Below are 26956 nucleotides of genomic sequence, written 5' to 3' on the forward strand. Positions count from 1 at the left end.
TATACTACTTGCTCCCAGACCTCGTATAAGAGTGTTACCTCAGAGCAAAACCATTAAGTGTGGAATAGCTTCCTTCAAGCATTTACAACTTGCGTAATTGCAGATTATTCCCTTAGGCCCTATAAAAACATCTTCTAACTGCACAGTTTCAAAATGAATTAATAAATATAATGGTATTTCAAAAATTTGCATCTACTATAATCCCCTTTTAGTCTGTCATTTTGTTTTGCTAACACTTTACTAGAGAATGAAATGGCAAAAATCTGAGTAATTTTGGTTGTCATTAAAATGCTATATATAAACAGGAAAAGTCAGAATAAGGCATTCTCAACACAAGCTTGAGGAACGTACATTTTCATGCCCAGTAGAACTAACATTTCAATTTCTTCTCGGAAGTAGTGGAATGTTTTTTGCATATAAATCCCCAAATACTTTTTGAATTTTACAGATAAAAAGCATTATTTCATACATCAGTTTTAAAAGCATTGGCTTGGTATTTCCTTCCTTTTGCCTGCTGCAGGACTAAATCTGGAAAGAAGCAGTTCAAAGAAACTTACAACATACAGAAGACACCTACTTCCATAAAACCAAATTAAATAGTATTTTGTTTCAAATGCCATCTAGAAACACTGGATAGATGTATACGAAGTATATGCATTCTGGTAGGTAGTTATTAATCCCCATGTTTTCACCTGCTGGTATTACTGCAAATAACACTGTTTCCATGACATGCCTTATGGAACAGTTTACTATTTTCATAAGCAGTCACATGCATTGAAGATCACCAGCCAGTGCATTTGGCACCCCAAAGCAGAACCAGAGAGGCCAAGCTTACAAATCTTTCTTGCTGAATGATGAGTTAGCTGGTGTATGAAATGACAGATCTCAGCTGAAACAAAGCAGCACATTGACCTAAGACATTTCTTCTGGAGCTGCTTCTGCTTCCTGAGTGGGTTTCTCTTCAGGTTTGCTGTCATGGACGGGAGACGGGTTACGGCTGGGCTTGTTGCTGTCATGTGCGCTGTGACCGCTGGCACTGCCAAGGCGAGTTGATGCCACTACAGCTTTTACTGCAGCCTAAGAGAGGGAGGATCAAGCAAAAATTCCTTAAAGGACATGGTCTGTCAGCACTGCAGCCTTAGCATCATCCCATTAGGGAATGTAACTGCGTTTTGTCCTCCCGGTAACATCACATTCGGATAACTGCCTGGAACTGGACAGATGTAGAAGGCCACCTGAAATACTGGACTGAGGTTTAAAACTGCTGCTTTCACAAGGCTACAAATTTTCCAATATGAACAGAATTTTTTTTCAGCTGCATATGCTGCATTTTTTTTCAGAAATTAATTCAGATCTCATGTTGAATTTAGATGGCAAAAAGAAAGTTATCTTCTTCATAATAACAGTATTATCACTGATTATTCCATGAAGAGTTCTCGATGGGAAACAATTTTTATCACTGTTGCACTACTGCATACTCCAAGCACAATGGTGCAGGGTACACAGGCAACTTACTACATACATATATGTAAATACACATTGAGGATAGGCTCTCATATAACAAAAAAAGTCACAGAACGAAGACATGCATTACAACAGTTATATTACCCCTTGCCTTGGAGATTTTTATTGTCTGAAAAAACAAACATACAGAGGTGAAGGAAAGAAATACTAATCTCTGTATGACAACTAGCTATTTTTGACTCAGCTAGCTTTTCGCTTAGGCATCGCAGAAGAAGTGGGTTTAGGGGATGAGGAGTATAGGAAGTTTTTTGGGTGGTCTGCAGAGCTAACTATGGGGAAAAAAAAGAAAAGAATATGCTAATGAAAAATCAGATTATATAAACATCAGCAAGAAAGAAGAATCTGCTAATACAGAATATGAAGTCATAGTACAAGGCATGAGCCAATAAAAGTGGCAATAATTCTGACAGTGAGGGTCTAGACCTCTTAGCAGAAAAATCACACAGAGCCACATTAGTGGTGAGAGAGCTTCAGACAACAATCTACAAACAGAACATGCCACTCAATGCTATTATAATGTATAAAGATACTTCTAATGTCATTTCCTCCCACTAGCTGTGTGGATGTTTACGAAAAAAATTCAACACAGTTTATGAAGAACCAAATAATGACTGAGAGCTTTAAAGTTACTCTATTAAAACATGCCTTTAAATACAGAAAGCCTGCTGCTGGACTTGCATGGTGGAAAAGAGAGGATAATGTTATATTATTCTTACTAACAAAACAACAAGTAAAGTATGTATTCACTATTGAATTCACTATTCTGCTTTGCTTTTATTTTTTGGACAGCAATTAATTGCCTAAAGATTTATGGTTCATTTCATACATATATATGTGTACAACTATTAACTCTACAATAAAAGCTATACTCAGTTAATTCTCTTAACAACTGGAAATTTGGTCATCTACTCTTAAATAGAAAAAGCACTGAAGAAGTACTTATAAAAAGCAACAGTTTTTAAACACAGAACTATAAATTGGTTGACTATAGAGTTCTAAATAACCTGGGCTTCAAAAAAGTCTTGGTGATCAAAGGTGTAAAAATATAAGGAAAATCAAAATCATAATATGCAAAACCAGCATGTGTGTGTTTGTGACCTCCTGGACAGCTCATGCAGAAATAATGAAATTTATGACTCTGCTCATGCTCTGAAATCATTTTGATATAATAATGACGCATGGCATCTTCAGTGAATAACAGCAATTGTGCAGTAAGGGTACAGAAATCTTTCTGAAGAGAACAATGTTAATAGACACATTTACTCAGTTCTGAATGGGCAAAGCATACCTGTGATTTGTATCTACAGTGCCTGAGACCTTTGTAAATGACATTTCTTTGTTCTGTAATGATTCTCTGTCACAGTTCCATAACCATATCAAAAAAACCCCAAGTAAAACCAAAGTTAAGGGTCATTGTGAATTTGGTTTTGCTTGGGGGTTGTACAGGTCTCAGATAAGATACTTTTTGCTCATTCCCCAGGGCTACAAGGGCAGCTTCACTGTGACGGTTGGTAATAATTTCTGTGCTGAAATATCCCTGAAAGTCTCTCCTAAGCAGACACAAATCTTTAACAACTGAAGAAAGGATTAGGGGAGAAGAAGGTTTCCCGACGTTATGTCAGCTAGATGCCCAGCTGCCTTCCATTTGCACCTAAAAATATTTCCCTGCTTCTTTTTCATGGTAGATATGCAGACTAGACGGTAAAGGAGCATACTGGTGATTCAAAACCTGATGTTATTTTCAGCATAGGTCCCATCCAGCCTTGCAGCACTTAATTTCCAGATAAAGAATTCTATTGCACATTTGCTGTCAAAGTTACCTGGAAATGCATGTTTTGGGCCTGTTAATGTTAACCCATGTATTTTATGGATCTACATGTCTGAAATTCTGACTCTAGATTATACAGAAGGATGGCTTAAGCTCTTGCTTTGTATTGATAGGTATAGAAATTGAGGGTGGCTTACACATCAAAATATGCTATAGTATATTAAATACCTTCCACATTTACGAATGCTCATGAAGAAACTACTCAGAATTTTGTTCTTTCTGGTCAGTACTCTAAGGATGTGCAAATAGTACAGGACAGACAGATGGGCAGAAGCAAGGAAGGGAGAAGAAGGGAAGAAAAGAAGGGTAAGGAATTTGTGAAAGCTGTATATGTTCTCAGTTCTGTCTGTTTAGACAGAATTTTCTATCAACTTCATTTTTTCTATCAACTTTATTTTTATTTGTTTGGCTGCAGACATTTTCTAAGTCACCTTCAACTTTTTCATCTTCATTAGTCATCTTAAAAAAGCTTCCAGGAATGTTATCCTGAAAAGTGTGCAAGGCTTCTGCAAGGCTACTACTCTAATTGTGTATTTCATAGACAAAACAGAGACAATGTCCAGAGACTTGCCTTAAGTTTACGCCGGGCATTGAATTCTTGAAGTTTCTTTTGTGCATTGTCCATATGTGCAAAGTTTGCTGCCTTCCCTGTGACCCATGGGTGCTGCAAAGCCTGTAGAGTGGTGAGGCGTTTCTTGGGGTCTAAAATAATCAACTTTTTAACCTGCATCACAAGGAAGAAATACAGAAGACCATTAACCTTATTCTTCATGTATGCTTACCAAGCTTTGCATCTGGGGGTTTGGGAAGCATCTTAGTGAAACACATTCTAAGAAACCAACAAGAATTTGCATTCAAGTCTTTGCACGTATTTTGTTTCTGGGATTTCTTGGTCCTCCATAAGTAACATCTGAATAAAACAGCCATTAAGGGGGAAGAAAGGAGAAAAAAATATCAAATGGTTACCAGCATTTTAAGAGTATGTAACAAAGCAGCTGGCCAGTATCAGCCGTAGACTTTTGTATGTCTGAACTGTCACATAAACCCTTATCCCCACTTTTGGATTTGGACAAGGTTTAAACTGGATTGGAAAGTTTAAATGCCAATGTATGCATCTCATGCAGATGTGAAATCTCATGTACACATGAACTAAAAACCACTGTACAAGTATTTCTCTCTTAGTACACTCTGAAACATTCTGTTATCAAGACCAGGGAAGCTGCACCTCTGCAAACACAACACTGGGATATTTTTGGGAACAAGAAACTGCAGACATACCTCTGGGAGTGGAGGTGTTACAAACTGCTGAATACAAAGTGTGTCCAGTAAAGCTGCATTTCATGGGTTTTGCTGTATGTGTGGACAAGTGGTGTTTTAAAAATAAGATGGGTGAGGATGGAGTAAAGAAGTACACAGACGGTACTTAGCAGAGCCACACTTCTGCAACTGTCCTGACTGCACACTCTCTTGGAGCAGAGTGCAAGTGAAGGCACAGGCCTCCACCACTGCTATGTACCCAAGTGTGGAGGAAGGACTCGCTTTAGGGCTCTCTGGCTTCTCTCCAAAGAGCCACTAAAGAAAGACGGTGCCCTGAAGCGGGTGCAGGAGAACAGGCACCATTGGACCCTGCTATGCACCCATGAAAGAGGTCAAGTTTAGCAAATCACTTCAACTGAACACCTCAGAACTTCCCACAGCATGGGTTTTGAGAGCCATGGGCTTCATCCTTACCTACAACTTGCTATACAGTGTTCAGACCTGAAACTCAGCTTTACTGTAGGAAAATGTTAGGGACCAGTTTGGACCAAAGATCTCTGTATAAAATAAACGAACAGCTTTGCTGCAGGCTGCTGTTTGTCGGGGTTTTGACAATACAATGCAGTAAATGATATTTTTTTGACCTTAGAAAAACTTCACATTTAACACAATAACAAAGTACTTTGAACTTCTACAGTTCTTCCATTTGAGGCATCTTGAAGTACTTTACAAACACTAATTATGTAGTATATTATGGCACGGTTTGTATAATATGGAACTGCATTTGTGTCTTCAGTGCTAACGAAATAACTGAAGTGTGCAATTATTGTTGACTAAAAATCAAACTCAAACATATCTATCTTTGCAGATCAGTATCTCCTGGATCCAATTTACTTCATCCATCAATAAAAGAATACAGTGCAGATAGCATGCCAGCCCTTGTATTTTGCTAATGGACCATATTTAAAATGAGTCATTCCTCATTTACTGAGAAAAAGCTTAAATGGACAGAAAAAGGCTATCAGCAAAAGCAGGGTGGAGGCGGCTTCACTCCTTTTTGTATTCTTCCTCTAAAGTTCAGACTTGAAAACTGCATAAAATATAGGGCTTGTTTCTACATTCCCTTGGAGCTGGTTGCCCTGCAAGAGGAATGATGAAACATTTCAGAGCTAGAATGAAAGGCAGGCATACATGAACACTGTGACAGCTGCCAACAGTCTGTGGCTTAGTTCACAGAAGGACCTGAACATCCATGGTTTTAAGTGCAAAATTACAGCACTGGACTGACAGGGGATATTTAACAGCACCATAATATGCCAGAGGTAATAACAAGAAAAGCAAGGAGCCATATGAACAACTCATTAACCAATTATTCTGCCCCCACTCAAAAATGGACTCTTTCTCAGGGGAAGCAACTAGCCAAATACATATCAGCAAAGATACTCCAGTCTTATTTTTGCTTTACTTACTAAATCCTTGGCATTCAGAGACACATCATCCCACCAGGGTGACACAAAGTCATATTCACAGTTTAGGATTCTCTTAAACATGTATTGATCTCCCCTTTCATCATAAAATGGTTCAAAGCCACAAAGTCTGAAAGGATAAAAACGGAAGAAATTTATGAAAGTGCAATTAGTCTTGGGTTGTTCGAAACAGTTCCCAGTATTACCTTTCCCTGATTCATGTCCTGTAGACCACTCTGGGAAACCAGACCTGGAGGTACTTATGAACTCCTAATTCTACAGAGCAGAGCAAAATGTGGTCATAAGCATTCAAAAGCGCTGGGAAAGGCTGATCTAATTGTAAATTTCCCATTTTCACATGACTGTAATCGGAACTATGAACACAGGGACTTGCCATAAAAGTAGCTGTGCAACAGTTCATATCTGTTTACCTTCTACATGCCAATAAATATTTTCTAGCAGCTCTTCATTCTGCTGGCCTTAGGCCGAAGTCCCCTGGACTGTTTATCATTCCTCAGTCTGAAACCTTTGCTCACACCTGCTCTATTCTCTGAGTCTTCTCCAGTTGTGTGTCTTTTTGAAGTGGGTGCTGGTTTCAGCTGGGATAGAATTAATTTTCTTCCTAGTAGCTGGTACAGGGCTGTGTTTTCGATTTAGTATGAGAATAATGTCGATAACACACTGATGCTTTAGTTGTTGCTAAGTAGCCCTTACCCTAAGTTGAGGTCTTTCAGTTTTCCGTGCTCTGGCAGTGAGCAGGTGCACAAGACGCCGGGAGGGGAAAAAGCAGAGCCAGGACAGCTGCCTGAACTAGCCAAAGCGATATTCCGTACCATGGAATGCCATGCTCAGTTTATAAACTGCAGGGAGTTGGCTGGGAGGGGCTGATCACTGCTTGGGGCCTGGCTGGGCATCAGTCAGTGGGTGGTGAGCAATTGTTTTTCTTGGGCTTTATTCCTCTCTCTCTTCTTGTTATCTCTTCTATTATAATTTATTATGATTAATTATTATTGCTTGTTCGTTAATTAATTAATTAAGTGATTTCAATTATCAAACTGTTTTTATGTCAAGCCATGGGTTTTACCTTTTTCTGAATCTCTTAGATAACAATTCCTGACCTTGGTTCTACTTTTTTGGACTGTAAGCACAGAGTTAACATGTTCAGTATGTTATCAGAATCCCTGTAAATCTTTCCTGAGGGATAGGAATTAGCTGAGGAACCACATTTTACCCATGAAGTTAGAAGTTTTTATATGTCCAGTTAGGACTGGTTTTTTTACTATGATCATCAATGTACATTCTCTCATCCTGTCATCCACAAAACGTAAAAACCGTTGGCAGGTTTTAATAATCAGCCCTCATCTTTACTTAGGTAGCTTACATATTATCAAGAGATTTTATAATATCACTAAGGACCACATTTATGAATATATTGAAAAATACAGATCCACACTGCTGGCCCTGGGGAAAGCAAACTCACAGAAGTGGTTTCCATTTATATAATGTCCTTTTTTGTCATTTCATTGCACTTTAATCATGCCTGCACACATAATCAAAAATTTCAAAGTGAATTTCCTATTCAACCAGTAAGTATTCTGAGCTAAACGGAAAGTCTGATACTTTGTCTCCAGAAAATGCAACAAGCAATGAAATGATGACAGAAAAACAAGAGCAGACTGTAAAGAAGAAGACAGCAGCAAATCTAGAAAATTTGACCTTACATTTTAACTTGGTTTTATATTTTTAAACAAAACTAGTGTGCTGACTGTCCTGAAAAAGGAGACAGATGTTCCATGAAGAAATGTGTTTTTGGGAGTGGTGTGTAGCTGTGGTTGGAACAGCTGCATCACTTTGCACTGCCAAAGAGGAGAAAACCTCCACTGTAAGCACATTCCGGGCACGCTACTAATTTCCAAGTCTGGCAGAGATGGATTAAAACACAAGCATCCAACCTCCAAATACCGGCTCCCACCTACTGCTTCAGTAGGTGGGAACTGGTCACTGTCCCTCTGCTGCTCCCCTCCTATTTGCCTGCCCCTCCCACCACCATTTCTGAGCTTGCTTCAGATGGGGTCCTACCCCCATGCCGAGGAGGGTTGTTGGGCCACTAACTGGATCAGCCCAAACTGGCTTCTGGATACCAGGTAACTGGTACCATCATACAATGAGACCATGCTTAATTAAGGCTTGCTGTGACTGGGTTGGAAGCCTTGGAAGTGATTCTTTTATTTACTCCTGAAAATATTTTCATTGTAACTCACTACTATCTTCTATTGTTGCCTTATTAACAATTTCTATGGGTATGCTTCTATCTAAAAAAAATTTCCATTTCGGCAGACAGAATTTTCGCTACGTGCCCAATCAGGTGAATAAAACTAGAGGTGTGATTTCAAATTAGATAAATTGAACCTGTAAAGCACTTCAAAACAAATTAGAAATGATCAGACAATGTTTTGTGCCCTTTTAAGTGAGTAAAGAACCACCTTTAATTAAATCCATGCGATTTTGACTACAAAGTGTCTGTGTTAGTTGGCCACTATCTGCATCTCAAATATGTTGTAGTGTTTCCAATCTGCCGCTGGAATGCAAAATGACTGGTCCTCTTTGCTGTTAAAACTATAAAAGTGGCTTCCCTGGCATTAAAATAGTTATCATCAATAGACCTTAATATAATTTGCCTCAGGAATAACTGTTCTGACAAAATATGTGTCAAAGTTTTTCTTAATCATATGATAAATCCACTTTGTATTGGTGAGAAGGTACAGTTTTATGCACGTCTTCTGTAGCATGGTAGTTAACTCTTAGATGCACTCTATTTTAGAGGCACATACAGCAATGTATTTTTTTTGACTGTACATAAGTCATTCATACATATTCATACATGCATTCATACATAAGGCATTCCTTCTACTGAACTATGAGACTGAGACATGCAACACTGTCCTTTAGGCTGAAGGATTAATGAATTAGTTACTGAACATGTACTTTTCTAGTCTCAGCTTCTAATCCATCAGAAACGTTCCTCTACAAAGCTTTAAACTCAATAGAAGAGTTTTAAAGGTGGAATATTGCTAAAGCTGAATGGAAGAGATGGACAAGTGATTTGACTAGCACCCTATTTGCCTGGCTTGTTCCTGTAGGTCAAATTGGATTTTGAGAGTGGAGGAGAGGAACAAAGGAAGTAAAGGAGTATCTGTACTGATGGTGTCCCATCCAGATCTGGAGTTCACATGCTTGTGTTTACACAGTGTTAAAAAGTGCAGAGGTTTAATGTGTCTTGGGAGCAACTCCTCAAAGCTGGAAAGTTTGGAAAGGCTGTACATAGCAAATATGTTCCAATAGGAATTTGCATTTTCTCACTTGGAGGTTGCCTACACTTAAGCTCTGCTTAAGGAAGGCTCTCAGTTTTAAGTACAACAGCTATCCCTCAATCACTGAATAACTAAACAAGGCCATGGCTTAATCTAGGTATCTTTGTAAAGGGACCACAAAAGTCACCGCTCCAATCTCAGGGACAGCCTTGCTGGCAAATTTCTCATCTCTGTGCCACACATGGACCACTAGAACTGATGACAAGTGATCACCTGGCAGGCAATATGTGAGATGGGATCTTCTACAGACTTGAACCAGGCCTTGAGACAAAGATTCACATTTTAAAAGCAGCAGATAACAAAACGGCAAATAGGAATATTGTAGCCTATTATTTACAGGCACCTGAAAGGAGAGCTGTGACTTATTTGAAGCTTATGTGCAGAACAAAAGATACTTTCTGATATTTCCATCAGTGTTTACATATCCTTACAAGTACTTTCAGTATAAACACTAGAAAATATAATTCTTTCTTTGCAAAAGACATAAAGAAATTAATTGTATTATTACATGCTGCATTTGCTGGACAGAGTTAATGAGTCCTAGAAGGGAAAAGATAATGGCCCAGATGTAGAAAATCCTCAATAATTTGAATGTATATGTATAAAATCTTGTTTTCTTCCCATAAAAGGCATCCTGCAAGTATTGTATACAACTACACAAGCAATCTTAGTATTGGTGTTGTCAATGGAATAGATTATTTATTCTCACATAAAGAGAAGTGTCAATACAGCAGGAACAATCTTCCTTTCTCAATAATCTTCCTTTGAAAGATTCCATCAATGCAATAAAATAATTACAGTGCTTACCAACTAAATTAGGACTAGCCATAGTAAGATGCAGATACAAGTGCCTACCTTTAGACACAGCTGTCTGAAAATTTTGGATTGTAGTTGCAGCTTCAACTGTTTAAAATAAGTACGGCCAGCATCACTCACAGCCCTCTGTCAACAGTATCTTTGGTTATCTTGTAAGAAGTGAAACACTTCAACATTAATCATTTAACCCAACAGACTGATTTGCAGACAGACAGTTCAGGGCTGTTCCCTGCCTCCTGGCAGAGATGCTGTGAGACAGCAACACTGATGCTGCAGCCGAAGCTGCAGCAGTGTCTGTGGTTGACACAGATGGGGCAGCTGTATTTGGGAATATTCACAGGTATAACTTTTCCTTGCCTCATCTGTAGTTGAGAAGCTACTTAGGATCATGGTATGTCTCATAGTTTGTGTAAATGAAAATGAAAACATATAATGCTTTCTGATACTTGTATGCTTGTATTTTTGCTTTCAGCTGCTATTCATTCACATTAATAGCACAAATCTGCACAGACCTCACTGCTGTTCAGCAAGAAACATTATATTTAACAATTATATAACCTGAATGTTTTGCCATGCTCCTCTAGGATTTGATTTACTTAAATAAGATCACATTTAAAGTTCAGGATCATGCATTTTCCATCTGCACTTACAGGATGTAGGTGATAATCCCCAGAGACCACATGTCCACCTCAGGGCCATAGGCACATCCCCGTAGTATCTCTGGTGCTGCAGATGATAAAATACTTGTCAAGAAGATGAAAGCTGAATGCAGAAATAACAGTCACAAAGTCAATTTAAACTCCATGAACACGCCTGTCTTTTAAAAAGTTAGGGCCTGCTCCTTTAAGCCCTTAATTAGGCAAATGATCCCCTTCATTTGAGTATAAAGCAACAGAAGTCATGTCCATGCACAGCCAGAATAAAATGAAAAGTGGACTTTGGTATCAAATTGCTTTTTTTGGTGAAAGGAACCACAAAAAGCTACAGCAGCACTAGAGCTGCAATATGACAAATGAGGTGGTACTTTTCCTTCAGTATTTTAATTATTTACTTGGTGCTTTATTTGGGCTTTATTTTTGGTATTGTGTGTTAATTGTAAGGAATGATGAGACCATTTCAGGCAATTGCTTTTGCTGCAGTTCAGAGCAGGCGCAAAGACCAGGCAGTCTTGGGGGACTAGTTCTGTGACGGTAAAGAGGAGTTAATCTCTGCCCAAGAAGCTTGACAGACACACCTCAAGGAAAGCTGAGCAGACTGCTGTATCCCTCAGACAGTATGTATTGCTGCTGCGTGTGACTGAAAATGTGCCCAAACTGTGATGTGCCTACTTCAAGCACCCCCGGCCCCTGTGCCCCCAGAGCTCTTAACTCCACGCACCCTCGAGGTTTGCCTCCAACTGGGCAAGCCTCCCTGGTCAAAGCTGCTGAGGTGGCAGGATGAAAATGCCGCATCTCCAGAGGAAGAAAAGGAATTGTTCAATACTGGGGGAGGCAAGACCCTTCATTCCCTCACCTTTTGGCCACAGACAAAAATACCTAACTAATTTGGAAAAAAATAAAAAAGACACTACTGAGCTACACTTCCACATATCAGTAGCCCTTCTTCTCAGCAACCATTGTTCTGTATTAATATCCATCAGATGTACAGGATGGTAGGATGGTAGTCACGAGCTCTATGATGCACATCAGATGGCTGCCACAAAGGACTTTATTGCACCTGCATGTATCAACACTGCACCATGTACACACATCTTCACCTTCCCATATTACACTTTCACAGCCATGATCAGCAAGGCCAAGAAGGGCTGAAGCTTCCCAAAATGTATGACAGCTCCTGCCTCAGCCTGAAGCTTTGGTTGCCCTTCTAGACTGCCCCAGGCTGCTGGCAAACTTCTGCTTTGCTCCCAGCCTGTGGGAGTTCTCCACTGGGGCAGCTAGCTCTCCCAAGGAACACGCAGCATCATCCAGGGGAAGCAAGGCTTCCCCAAGCATGACTTTAATCAGAGTGCGCACAACTCCCAAACGGTCTCCAGGCAGATGGCTCAGACTTCTTCTGCTTACCTGAAGGATTTACCATGCAGGGAACACATCAAACATTTTTACAAAGCATTAATATAGAAGGCAAAAGACATGAATCTCTAAGTTTGCTACATACCATGTGTACATCTGGCAGCTGGGCAAATGCTTGCCTCTCTAAGCTCAGAGAGCTTACTCTTCTGCTAGGTAAACTGATGAACTTGAGGGGCTGTTTTTGAGAAGGGATACTAGATCCCAACTCATTTAAACTCAGGTTAACCCATAGCTAATGGGACAGTGTACAAGCAAAGTAGCCAGTGCCCTCAGAGGAAGAGATGGAGATGGACCAAGAAAAGAAATGTTAACCATCATTCTCCCTGCCATGTTTGTTAATGTCACGTGAGGGGTTCTGAAGTAAATGGGACTGTTTTTCTGTTTAATGGCCAATACACTTCCTCTTTGCTCCAGGAAACTACAGGCTGGTGAGCCTCACTTCTATCCCTGGAAAGGTGATGGAACAGCTCATCCTAGAGGTCATCTCTAAGCATGTAGAGGAAAAGGTTATCAGGAGCAGTCAACATGGATTCACCAAAGGGAAATTATGTCTGACCAACCCAATAGACTTCGACGATGGAATGACTGGCTGGGTAGAGGAGGGGAGGGTGGTGGATGTTGTCTGCCTTGACCTCAGCCTTTGACACTGTCTCCCGTAAGTCCCTCACAGGTGAGCTCAGGCAGTGTGGGTCAGGTGAGTGGATGGGGGTGGACTGAGAACTGGCTGGTGGCAGAGCTCAGAGGGTTGTGATCAGTGCTGCAGAGCCTGGCTGGAGGCCTGCGGCTCACGGTGTTCCCCAGGGGTCAGTGCTGGGCCCAGTCCTGTTCAGCTTGTTCACCAGTGACCTGGGTGAAGGGGCAGGGTGTCCCCTCAGCGCGTTGCTGATGGTGCAGAACCGGGAGGAGCGGCTGATGCACCAGAGGCTGCGCTGCCAGTCAGGGAGAGCTGGTCAGGAGAGCTGGGGCAGAGGGACCTCATGGAGCTAAACAAAGGCAAGTGCAGGGTCCTGCCCCTGGGGAGGGACAGCCCCAGGCACCAGCACAGGTGGGGTGACCTGCTGGAAGGCAGCTCTGCGGAGAAGGACCTGGGAGTGCTGGTGGGCAGCAAGGTGCCCATGGGCCAGCAGTGTGCCCTGGTGGCCACGAAGGCCGGTGGGATCCTGGGGGGCATCAGGAGAAGCGTGGCCAGCAGGCCGAGGGAGGTGATCCTCCCCCTCTGCTCTGCCCTGGTGGGGCACATCTGGAGTGCTGTGTCCAGTGCTGGGCTCCCCAGTTCAGGAGACAGGGAACTACTGGAGAGGGCCCAGCAGAGGGCTACGAAGGTGATGAGGGGACTGGAGCATCTCCCTGATGAGGGAGCTGGGCTGTTGGGCCTGGAGCAGAGCAGACTGAGAGGGGACGACAGGACAAGGGGCAATGGGCACAAACTGGAATAGAAGTTCCTTCTGAATGTGAGGAAAAACTTGTTTACTTTGAGGGTGACAGAGCCCTGGAACAGGCTGCCCAGAGAGGTTGTGGATTCCCCTTTCTGGTGGCCTTCATAATCTGCCTGGACGCAATTCTGTGCAGCCTGCTCTGGGTGAACCTGCTTTAGCAGGGGTTTGGACTAGATGATCTCCAGAGGTCCCTTCCAACCCTGACTATCCTGTGATTCTGTGATTCTTCTAGGGAACACAATGCTGCTTTGGATGTCATCTTGCTCAGCATAGGGGCAGAAAACACTTTCTACCCTTCTTTTGCTTTTCTTATCTTTCCACCTCAGTATTGTAAAATGGCCACAAAGGAGACCAAAGATTGGTATATACACGTCTGCCTTGCTATTTGGACTGTGATTACACAGTTATACACCTTTCAAATATGATTTTTTAATATTTCTAGAAGTTTGCTTTTGATGAATGGATTTGACCAATACATTGCTGTTAGTTTAGATGTTGGCTGTAACAGTGATCATGAATCACTGCTCTGCACTGGTTTATTTTTATGTGCTACTGTCAGGAATCACTTATGCCCTTCATATTAAGTAAATTAAAAATGCAGTGTCTCAGGAAGTTAAGTTCTTTCTGACCATCTTTTTGTTTTCATTCCTTTGCATCATTTTACACATCCCAGGGACTGTAAATTGGTAAGTCTTGATGCCAAAGTATCCAGACTCCAGTATGTGTTTTTGTTGCTGTGTTCTTTCTGGAGAAGCTGCTGATAACTGAGTAGGCAGGATGTGGGAGTTGGCAGCCTGTGACTATCAATTATTCATAGTTTAATTTGGCATTTCAACAGTATTCCTCTTGGGTTTCCTCCACTTCTGGAAAGAAACGCTTGAGTATTTTCCAGGCACCAGGAATTCTGCATGGTCAGTCAACCAGGTTGTAAATCAAGTATTGCAAGTCCATGTTTGCAGGCACTGCAGGTCCACATCTGTAGTCACAAAGCTCCTTTCTTCTCTTCAAAACACATTCAGCCTCAGCCCTCCCCACCAAGTTGTCCCTACTCTGAGGGCTCCTCTACGGGAATAAACATAGTCCTACTTTTATAGTATACAAAGACAGGCATGAAAAGGGCTTAATACTAACTATAGTTTTATGGCATTTGTAGTATAACTGTCAGAAAAGAAGACAATCAGAACATTAGCAGCTAATACATGAAGTACAGTTTTACAAAACTAAGCAGACTGGAATTCAGTGCTGTTCTAAAGCATACTTGGCACCCGTGTGTGCTTGGTAGAGAATGTCATACAAGGTAATAGACGTGTCACCTGAATTCCATTATCAGCTGTGCTACGAGGTAACAGAGCAATTTTATGGTCTACTCCAATGTCCTCTTTGCTTCTACAGTTACAAAAGCAAATGCCAAGTCTTTAGTTTCCGTATGGCTTGGCTCAGTTCTGTCCAAAACAGATGTTTACCACCCAGCACACTGCTAGCAACTTGCAGCCTTTGTGGAGAAACCCATTCATGATCTAAAGTTGAGCAAGAATAGCAGAAATAGGTTCCTCCACAAGATCACACTGGGTGTTGGAAGTGAGGATACACCATGGGAAGCCCAGAAGGCTTCCCCTCGTGTAAAAGAGATCACCAGCCTCCCTGACAATTAGCTGGTTTGCTGACATGGAAGTGCATTGCAATGAAGGGCAAGTAGACTGCAGAGGCAGCCGTAACCCTCTTTTGCTGGAGGGGCTCCTCTTTTGCATATTCTGGCACTGGAGGATCCATTTCTGGCTCATTTTCTGGTTCCAGGAGTCCTGGTGAGGTTCTGCACATGTCCAGGAGCTAGCTGTCCCTGCTCTGACAGTGAAGCTGTGCACAAGGGTGCTGTACCAGGAGCCTGACAGCATGCACAGGATGCCCTGCTGAAAGCTGCTAGACATTCTTCGAGGCTCCATCCAGCTGCTGGCTCCTCAGCCTTGCACAGCTCAGCGCTGCCACGGGAAACTGAGCCAGAATCCACCAGGGCTCTGCCCTGCTCCAACAGACCACCCACCTACAGGCAGGCTGAAAGCTCTCCACAGGGATGAAGCATCCTACAGGCCTGTGCTGTCCCCTCTGACCTGGGGATGCTGCTGCTGGAAAGAAGTCTGCCATGTGCAGGGGATGGCCAGCCTGGACACATCCTTGCCTGCAGCAGGATAAGCTCTACCCACAGCCCCACGGGGAGAGCAAAGTGCTCCAGCCCCAAGAGGGAACAGCCGCTGGGGCTTGGCAGCATGTTTTTAATTATTTTTTTCCAAATGAGTTGTATGCTCACTTTCTCTCTGCTGTGGCAGGTTATGCTTGAACTCTGTTTTTAGATTTTGGATTTTGGGGGGAGGGAGGGGTGGTGGTTCTAGTTATATCCCCTTTACATTACTGGTATCTGACATATATCACAGCTATGACATTGTTTGCCAGATGTTATGCATACAGCAATTGTAACATTCACTCTCTGCACCACTTATTTTCTCCCCAAAGCAATGGAGAGCCCACCCCCCACCCCCTCATTTCTAATTATTCATGGACTGTTACCAGTACTGTGTTTTTTCACTTGCTTAACAAAACCTCACTCTCCCATATGAAAGTGAGGGAACATACTTTTACCTAACTATGATTCTAGGAAATGTGTTTTAATTTGAGCTATCAGTGGTAGTTTTCTTGCATTCAGATTAGACGCCTTACATTATTAAAAGCTACAAGATGAAGAAGCATGAACTAGCTGTGATTTTGGAAAAAACAGAAACATGTAAGAATAGGACAACTGAGATGAAACACAATTTCTAAATTTTGTGCACATTTTCCACAGTTTAAAAAGTAGAAACTATACTTAAAGGCCACCAACTGAAAAATATAAACTCAATGTTATTAAGTATATAATTTTCTAATTTCTAAATTATTAAAGGCATTCAAATTACCATCCTTGTGCAATACAGTGCTAAGCTTACATGTTAGACGTTTGCTCTGAAGTCACCTGTAAACATATACTTGTTGTAGTATTGTGAATGCACAGGCAAATTAGCCATTTGGTAAGCAGTGGTTCATGCCAACTCTCACTCTCTTGGTAAAACTGAAGAAAACCTACGATTTCGTTCTTACTTTGTTTAGGAGAAGAAAGGATTAGTTAAAAGTGCCAAAGCCTTCTTACTGCTGAAAGAGATGACTAGATCTACACCAGTCACCTCAGTTGACAAGATCTGACACAAAGCGCTCCTTGATATTGCACTCATAACTCTGTTACACAGGTCCCACCACAGCGTGCACCAGAATGGTCTGAGTCAAGCCTGCATTTAAAATCATGTATTTGCTGAAATTTTTTGGGGTTAGGGGATTAATTTATGACCCTACTCTAAGGAATAATTTGATTTCCTCCATCTTAAAAAAAATTACTTTAAAATAAATTCACTGTAAGCAATATTCAAATATTCATAATTGTGATTAACTGTATAAAGTTTTAGTGTTTTCTGTTATGTCTTTCATAGTCCAAATTTCTGCTGATGCCTCTCTACTATTATGTTAGTAATTTCAGCATTTTTACAACACTTGAACTTATTTCCATGCGAGCAATGAACTTGCACCGTAACATATGTTTTGATTATTAAGCTCCATTGCTAGAGAATATGAGTTTAGTAAATTTAACCCAGTACCAGTTCTGAATTTTAGCTTTTATTTCTGTTTTTAGGGGCTTTTTGAATTTTGACTTTAGGAAGAAGCATTTCAACTTGGAAAGAGAAAATGTAACAACTTCACATTAAGTGTGGCACACTGTAAATAATAAAACAACATACCACAGTACCCTGGAGTTCCACAAACAGTCTTCATGGTCACCTGATCTTCCACAATCTTGGAAAGTCCAAAGTCAGCTGTTAAGATTGTTTAGGAATATTAATGTTCTTACTCCCTTGTAAAATCACTTTTTTTTTTTTTTTACACTCTGTATATAATTACCTGAGTATTTATGCATTAAATGGACAGCACTGTCATTTCCAGAAATGAGGATCAATATAAGGAATCTACCCAGACTGCAATCCAGAAGTAAAATTTGTCTGTAAAAATAAGTATTCCTGGCTCTTGCTTGACAGAAATGTAGCTCACATTTTACCCTGAAGGCTGCACAAAGCCAATAAAATGGGATGCCTAAGGGCATACATGCAGTGATCCAGAAATGCATTTTAGGTGGATATTCAGCTTCCACTCTGTGAGTAACCCAATAATCTGGGGTTAACAAATTGTGCATCAGTGATTTCTTGGATAATGGTCAGAGTACACAGTCCCTGCAAGAGAAAATCCCAGCAGTATTTTGATAGAAGGCTCCTGGGAGCATTGATGTTGTGCCAGGAGAAGTACTGATCACACTTTTTACAGCGTTTTTGCCTTGAATTACTACTTGGACAGCAAGAGCCTTCATGACATTACACGTTGTACTTGCATGACTCATTTTTTAAGACACAAAACCTGAAGTCTTCACAACACTTTTAGTTTTCACTGAGAATAAACTGAGCTTCTTCAAATTTTAATTTAGGTGATGACAATCTGGCCTTAAAAATGCAAAATAAAAGCTTTTTGTTTTATTACAGGAAATATAAAAAGGAATGTATTGGCTCAAGAACAGGATAAAAATAATTCATATTTTATTCTAGAAATGCATAGTTGGGATTCACTTGTCCCTAAATGGTTATCCTTTATGTATTACTATTTATCTAAATAGAAATATACTTTATGTTTATAAACACTGCCATGTTCTTGATCTCAATGAGATCCTAATTTAAACAAGGTAATAACCTAACCAGAAGATGAAGAATCACATTTAGCAAAATACTTCAGAAGCCCCTACACCACTCTGTCCATCAAACTAAGGCCACTGGATGCTGCATTAAACTATGTTACAGCTGTTTAGAGCCTTTCCAGGAAAGATAAGACACCATCATCCTGAGATGCAAGACTTTCCTAGAAATTCATATTAAATTGCTTGGGACTAGTTCTTGGAAATCTGGCTCCTGAAACCCATGATGAACACTGGTCTGAGGAATGTGGCAATACTCACTTGCATTCCCCCATGCTTCCCAGTAAGGGAGCACAAGGTGATATTTCCATACTGGTTACATACAGCTCAGGTCCATTGCACAGAGCCCCTCTCTGCTCAAGCTAAAAATGGGCATACCCAGCACTTCGCAAGCGCCTGCCATCCCCAACAGAACTGGTACAATACATCCCTGTTCAGAAGAGCCTGGTCTCATCTTGCCCCTCCTCATCCCCCCTGTAGTGCCAACCATGCTTCAAGTAACTTTCCTATCCTCTTTGCAAAGATCATGTCTTCTTATCCCTCAAATCTGCCTTGAAAACACAAGCCATCCTTCCCAGTTTGCTTTCTACTGCTTATCAGCACATTTGTATTTTCATGCCAATGAACATTTCCTCTTAAAATACTAGTTTAACAAAATAAGGGACACAGAAGTGGTGCGTGCAGCTGTATGCTGATCTCATGATCCTTCCTGTTTCTCCCGAGTGCTTTATTCTCTGCTGTGTTCTGCACAATTTTGGCTATAAATTCTCTAAGCAAGCACCTAGTATTGTATTAGTTTTAAAAACACCATGCACAGCTGTGCTCCTGAAGTAGTAACTTTTTGTTCATTTGAGTAGAAGCGTTATCTTCCAATACAGTGGTTGTGAGACATATATACTGTAAACATCAGTTAGCACATACTATTGGTACAAAGGGATTAGGGAAGCACACATTTAATGTGGCTCACCGATTTTTAGTGGTGCATCTGGTGCTGGTGTTGCATAGAGTAGATTTTCTGGCTTCAGGTCACGATGCACAATCCCATTTGCATGCAGGTACTAGAAGAAGAGAAAGTCAAAACATTTAAGTGAGAATAAAATGTTATGGTCAAGTATGAATTAACATCTTCCTAAGAATCTGTAGCAGCAGATTAGTAATCCACTACTTGTGTGACATAGAGTCACTTAACTAATTTTCAGCAGCTTTTTTTCTGCAAACTTGCTCAGACAGGATCCTTGGATGCATATCGTTATCGGAATAGGAAACTAGAATTTGGGAAGGCAAAGTCAGCATTACATCCATTTCAGAAGAAAAACATCTCAGGAAGTATTATTGGCTTTTAAAATACAGTCACAGCTTCTAGGAAGTACTCTAATAGATGTTGAATTACCACGTCGGGCTCAGAGGAGGTAGTTGCTGCACATTATAATATTCTGAGAGATAAGAAAATGGTCATACAACTGTTAAATGGACACCTTTGAGAAGGATACAGTATGTGTTCTGGGCCAACTATAAAAGTACTGAGGCCCTGGAGCAGGCTTCTCAAGGGTTTTAAAACCATCCAGTTGCAGAGTCTCAAAAATCTATCTGTCTTGCCAAAGCACATGCAGTACATGTGAATTCACTCACCACTGAATTCCTCTAAAGATGCTGTTCCTGCCTGGCACTAATGGAACAGAATTTCTGCAATATATGGTTGCCTTTTATACTGCTATAGACAGACATGGAAAAAATATATAATATACTGATAGACAAAAAAGGATAAACTAGTGAAACAAATTCTGTATTTCTTGCTGATAAAACATTCAGCAGAACCATCTGAAGCCTTGGAAGAAAGGTGCTTAAGGGTAGAATTACGTTATCTTATCTGAAGATCTCCTGGTCTACATTTTAGTAGCATCTCCCTCAGCTGTGTTTTCACTATTAAAAAAACTCTGTGTGTGCACTGTTATGCAACAAATGACAAATGACTGAATATTCATCCAGAAAGCACAGCTACAGTGTGCACTTGAGTTAGCATTTGAGATGAATTCTTGACTGTGTATCTCACTGGAATTTTAGTTTTTATAAGTTGCCAGTGTTCAAATAACATTATGTAAGAACACATTGCTCTTTCCTTGGGCATTGTTTTAGTGACACTAAGTGATTTCTAAGTGTGTGTTTCTTACAGTACAATAAGTGTTTTTTGTTGACTTTCTCTAAAACCATAAAGTTGCAGGATTCGTCATGACATGTCAGCCAAACACTCTCATCTACTTTACTTCACAGTGAAATCAAAAGTGCTTGTCCCAGCTATATTTTCAACAATGAGATAGCTAATCAGTTATCCAAGGTAAAAACAGGCAACGGTATATGGAACTGATGGATTGCAGGCTGCTACATCATTTAATGCGGTCACATCAGCAGGGTGGCGCACAATCATGTCCACCCTGGATAAAAATACATCTTTATCTGCAATGAAGACATAACTGTAGCAAAGATGCTCCCACAGCATAGCACTGATGTGTTTGACATGCAAAGGTAATAACAGCAGCACACAGGGAGTGCACCAAAAGCAATCAAGTTGGAGTGGACAGAAAGAGATGTCTGAACTGATCCGTGTTCATGTGCTGTCAGTTTAGCTGACTCTGTAGGAGTGAGAAGAATCAGACATATCACGATCGCTTGGTGGAAAGCAGACGCTTTTGATTCATTCATACGAAAAATCTGACCAAATTTGTGCAGAGAAATGTTCCAGCCAAATCTGCAGTCTTTTAGCAGGTCCTTTTTTACACATGTCCATAATCTTAAAAACATTACATGGTGTGAGGCTGAAAACAACAAAATTTTCTTCTCTTCCCAGAATTGCATTTTTGTAGGAGGGAAAAACTTGGGAGAAGCTGGTCGACTTTTCCTCCCTTTTAAGTCATGAAGTGACAGTGGCTCACAGAGCTCCTTCTCAGACATAGCAAGAACCATAACCGATGACATCTGCTAACCGTTGTTAATACAGTTAATTGTAACTTGTGCCTTATGGCTGACTGACTTTTAACAGAGTAGTATTGAACTTGCAGTGTGAACTCTTTCTTTATTACAAACACATAAGTCCCCATGTCACAAAAGTTCCTTCCTCTACCCAGCCTGGTATTTGCAGAAAACTTGCAGGATGGGGTTGCCCAACAAACGTGAATTGCCTCAATAACCTAGCCCATGTCTTTCAACTATTGCCACTGCAACAGTCTGAGCTCTCTCTCTTGTGTGCCCTCCTCACAACACCCACAGCTACTCTTACGCGCTTCACCACACCTCTCATTTCCCCAGCATCCTAGCCCAGAATCCCCGCCCACTCATAGTACCTCCTCTGACCTTTCCCTGCAGTCTGCAGAAATACTGTCATGGTTGCTACAGTCCCTAATCTCAGTCCCTGCTGCTCTGTCCTCTCTCTCCCACTGTTTCTTTTGTTTGACTTTGTATTTAGTCACAAGATGGTACCAATGATGCCTGGACCAGCCTGCATGTGGCATGGGCTGCCTCAAGCTGTCAGGTTATGGGGTTTAACAGACCTATTGTTGGCATCTCCTATCTTTGAGACCTAGCCTCATGTTAAATGAGGCTGGCCAAGAGAGTAAATAGTTTTGTTGTGAGCTAATAGACCAAATGGCAAAACAACCAAAAAAATCCCCAGTGTTTTCATTGATGCAGAGATCCCATCCTTCAACCACACAAAAGTACCAGCTAGCCTTGTGGATCCCCAGCACTCTGAGGGGTGACACCACTGGCTGGACTTCCGTAAAAGGTAGCTGCCTCAAAAAGTCTTGTTATGAAAGGCATCGAGCACATGCAGCAGCCTCTTGTCCTCTAGTCTGAGCCACCTGTTATTCACTAAGCACATCTCTTGCTCCACAACACACTATGAATAGGACCTTCCAAGACTGTGTCCATTTTCAGCATTACTCCCTTGCTTGGTAAATACCTTGGGACTTGTTTGCAGACTTTCACCAGTCCCAAGAGCTCTGCTCCCCATGTAGCATAACAGCTCCTGGTTTTGAAGATTACTTGGCAATTACATTGTCTGGTATATACATGAACAGTAATCTGAGTTAAGCTATCTTGATTTAGAAACAGGTTTACTGAAATTATCCTAGCACACTTCATATAAAAAAAACATATGTGTGTTCTGTTTTGATTGTTTTTCACTTTGTTGCTCACATATGATTTTAATGTGTCATGTTCCCTTGCAGGCAGTGTCTCTGCAGCATAAGTTCAAAGACTCTCCCAGTTTGGAGTACAGCTTTGGGCATTGCGTACTGTCATTGTGAAATAAACAGCCTGTGCTCTACTATTTATATGCTACAGCTCTTAATGACTAAATGGAGTGACTAAATGAGAAGATCAGGGCCCAGGTATCAAGCCAGAGCAGTGTCCTGAGTCACTTTACGATCTAGGCATTGCTGAAATGTATCACTGTCCCCACCTATAAGATATAGATGACATTTGAAAAACATTTGAATTCTATGGATGGATGAAAAAATTTTTAGATGCACTGTGCAACAGTATAACATAGCATGCACATAAAATGTGATCATGACATTATACTCTTCTACTGCATAAAATGTCCTGTTTTCACTTTCTTCTGATTTTCCATAGACAATGCCAACCACTAAAAGAAAATAAAGGCATGGCAGTTCTCCAATTGCAGCTTTGCTAATTTGTATTAGCAAATTGTGAAACAAGGTAGATAAAGAAAATTTATATTTACATCAACTTTCTGTATTTCCATAGCAACATTATATGGATACATTTAGCTATAGTCATGTCCTGTAACATTTGTGTACTAAAATGTGAGATTTACTTGTAGAATAACAGCACTTTGTCTGGCCTGATGAGGCATGGATGGAAGAGAGGCCTCCACAGGATCTCACAGCAAGGCCTGTGGAAGAAGACTGTGTGGAAAGTCTTCTTCATCTGAGCAGCTGGCGAATGGCACAGGGAAGAGAAATTATGCTTTCTCATATACCTTCTCCTCTGATTATTATTTTTTTTTTAATAGGAAGGCAGGTGCTCTAAATAGGGATAGTACTGATTTTAAGGAACATATGGCTATTCCATTTAGTGAAAGAGAACAAACAAGAAAAGGTAAAATGGAAACACTAGCAACCCTGAGCAGCCTGTATTAAATTAGTGAATTGACATGCAACGGAACTAAAATTAATAGTGAAAAAATTATTTGTGCATCCTATGATCACACTTCTTTTTGAGTTGCTTTGGCCAACGAGGCCGAAGGAGGCCAGGTGGGTGAATCCGCTGTGCTCCAGGCACACAGTGGGGTACTGCACTGTTAGTGTAAAGCATCTCAGATAATCTGGGAGAAATCTAGCAAAATTGAGTACGATAGTCTCATTACTCTTCGATAAACGTTGAGGACAGACTCAGTATGACACTAGATGGGAATACAGGCCTTTTCCTGAAAGACTTCCCAGTTAAAATAAAGGCAGCCTTCATCTTGGGCTTTTATTCCCATGGTACACAACAGCAACTCATGACTAAGTAATTGCTGTGACTCTAATTGTGACTGCAGCAGAAAGATTTTTTTTTTTTTTTAAAGCTTCTTTCTAATTGCTGCATAGAGTTCCTTTTTGCTCTTTGTTTTATGCTTTAATAATTCAGGTTCCTATCTAATTTGAAAGATTTTATGACAAAAGGACAAATGAAGACTGCTCTGGCCTTTTTCCTTAATTTTACTTATGGTACCTATTACACAGAAGTATAGAAAAGTAGGGCTGAAATAAACCTGAATCATCCACTCCCCTCTGTGCTCCTTGGCAGCATCAATTACCTCTACAATGGTTGTTTGTCCAATTTATGCTTAAAGACCTCTGATACTAGAGACTCAATAATTTCCACAAGCAATTTATTACAGGGCTATGCTCTCTTGACTGTTAGAAAGTACTTCTCTGTGGTTTGCCTGAATCTTGGCAGGGACAGATGAAGCCCTTTACTTTGTTTCTCATATACCATAGAAACAGAAAGCAGATTATTCACTTCTCTGCAACAGCCTTTTGAGTACTTGTTACCATGTATACAATTATTCTCTAAGAATAAAGAACTTCAGCTTGCTTGGTCTTTTCTCACAGATCATCTCCTCTAGACCTGTGATAATTCTTGTTGCTCTCCTCCAGGCTGTATTGACTTGCATCAGTGTGTTAAAAATGCAAAAATGTATTCCAGTTGTGGCCCGACAGTTTTTACAGAATAAATTAACAAATCTATTTGCCTTTTTTGCGATGTATCCCATTGCTGTTTGCCTTTTGATCCAGTGTAAGCTTCAGGTCCTTTTTGTTTTGTTCCCATGCCCATGATTTTACTGTTGACTATTCAAGCTGACAGTACAGAAAGGACATTGAATTTTACCAAAGTTATTTATTTCTAATCAGGCTCTCCAACACACTTGTAGTTTTTTCCAATTTTATATTGTACAAAAATTTTGTAGGTGTACCCTTTATTCCATCATATACTGATAGACATTCTCTGAGTACAGACCACCAGTCTCCATCCAGCTTAAAATCCCATCATTGTGACCACATTCCCCTAACTTATTGTGAGGCTGTCAAGTAAGACAAGCACCAAAAGCTTTATTCACGTCAAGTTTGTGTGATACCTTCTGTTCCTCCATTACTAACAATGCCTCTTACCCTGCTTGAGAAAAAACCAGACTGATTTGGCATGATTTGATCTTGACAAAAACTTGCCTCACTGCTGACCTCCCTGCTTTGTTATCTCCCAGGTCCCTCTATTCCATTGCTTCATTACTTAATGCAGATATTTTCTGGGGAGTGGAGGCAGCTGGTCTATAATTCCTCCCTTCTTCCTCTTGATGTGAGTACTACACACCATCTGCTTCTCTGCCCAGCTTGCACCAGCAGTGAGTGTTACCTGTTAAATCTGTTTCAGACTTAAAAGGCTTGCTCTTTAAAGATTGTACTATGAAGGTCACTGGGTGCAACTAATTAAAAAATACCTAAATTATTTGAATACTCTCTGACTTAGTGTATTCTTATTCTAGGCTCACATTTTACTGCTCAGTCACTGCTGTTAATTGTACTAGGCATCTAGTTATAGCTGAACTTTTACTGAAAACAAGTGGGGAAAAAAAGACAAAACCACTGCTGCCTTCTAGACATCTTTCAATAGGTCTCCTTCACCTGGGTCTCTTCTTATGAGGACGATTGATTTTTCTACCCTTCTTATCTCATACTAGATGCATCTCATTTTCTACCCTGGCCATTCTGGTATTAGCCTTCAAACTCCTGCTATTCTTCCATCTCAGGCTTAAACAACCTGACCTGTGTCCTACTTTCTGTATATTTCATGCCTGTGGTTAACTCCAGGATGTGCACTGTCCCTGAGCACTGACCTTTGTTCAAGAGGACTGATGAGAAACCAGATTACCCCTGACCACATTGGTATGCTCCCAGGGTCCTGCACTCTTCCTGGCAGGCACAGGGCCACTGCTGTCAGTGCTGCAAGTGCCCTTCTGTCAGCAAGAAAGAGAAAAGTCCTAAAATATCTTTGTTTCCACTTGTGAGAGTGATTGTGAGCTGCACAGCCTTTGCGTTTCATGATGTCTCCTCATTAACCAGGTGATTTTGATGTCAACTGATCCCAGCTCTGGACATGACCTCCTGCGTTGCAATGAACAGAATCTGTAGAGCAAAGACAGCCCTGGCAGCAATGAATGTCCTCATGATTACTGTTGTGCATATGTCCTAAGTCCTTTGTGAACCTGTCCTGTTCAGTAGCCCTTGGTCTGGCTTACAGAGCCTCCTGCCATGTATGAACCCAGCTCCCTTGTGAAGGTGCATTAGATGATCAAAGAGATGGTTAAGGGAGCTTCGCCTGCACCTCTTGTTCACACTCAGCTCACACCTGCCCTGCTGGGCAGTGCTGCCTTGTAGGGTAGTACATACAACCTCTCGGGTTAATGCTGAACAGCCACTGCTGTGGAAATGATCTGGACCAAGGACCTAGCTCTCGTTTTTCTCCTCAGACAAGATGACAGTTTTCTGTGTGCATTGGTTTAGTAGTAGGGAGAAAAATGTGATCTGATGTGGCTGGGGCAGTGGTTTCATTATAAGCATTTCTGTACAGGATGCCTATAATATGACTGCCACATTCATTAACACCAGATTCACTCATGTTTTCAGAAGGAAAACTTCTACTTAGCATATATACATTGAATTTATTACAAAATGAAGCCCGTAGGCTCCTATAGAGAGAACCAAAGGCATACATACCAATTCAGTACTGGACATCTTCAGCTATAAATGCAGTCACTACATCTTTAAGAAACTGAAAAGGGCATTTTTTTTCTTCATTTTCAGGAATGTCTAGACTTGTAATTAA

At 40.8% G+C, this 26956-nt stretch overlaps 1 protein-coding gene across 1 annotated transcript in view; it reads right to left on the reverse strand.

Moving 5' to 3' along the window:
- Nucleotides 1-228: 228 nt before the first annotated feature.
- CAMK4 (calcium/calmodulin dependent protein kinase IV) overlaps nt 229-26956 on the reverse strand; it is a 170093-nt gene continuing 143365 nt past the window's right edge. The window contains exons 6-11 of the mRNA XM_040579740.1: nt 19542-19632; nt 17580-17654; nt 10913-10988; nt 6079-6205; nt 3924-4076; nt 229-1077 (exon numbers count right to left, since the gene is read on the reverse strand). Of these exons, the coding sequence (XP_040435674.1) occupies nt 913-1077; nt 3924-4076; nt 6079-6205; nt 10913-10988; nt 17580-17654; nt 19542-19632 (687 nt within the window). The 3' untranslated portion in view covers nt 229-912. The remainder of the gene's footprint in view (nt 1078-3923; nt 4077-6078; nt 6206-10912; nt 10989-17579; nt 17655-19541; nt 19633-26956) is intronic.

The sequence above is a fragment of the Falco naumanni genome, chromosome Z (assembly GCF_017639655.2).
Source record: "Falco naumanni isolate bFalNau1 chromosome Z, bFalNau1.pat, whole genome shotgun sequence".
NCBI lineage: Eukaryota > Metazoa > Chordata > Aves > Falconiformes > Falconidae > Falco > Falco naumanni.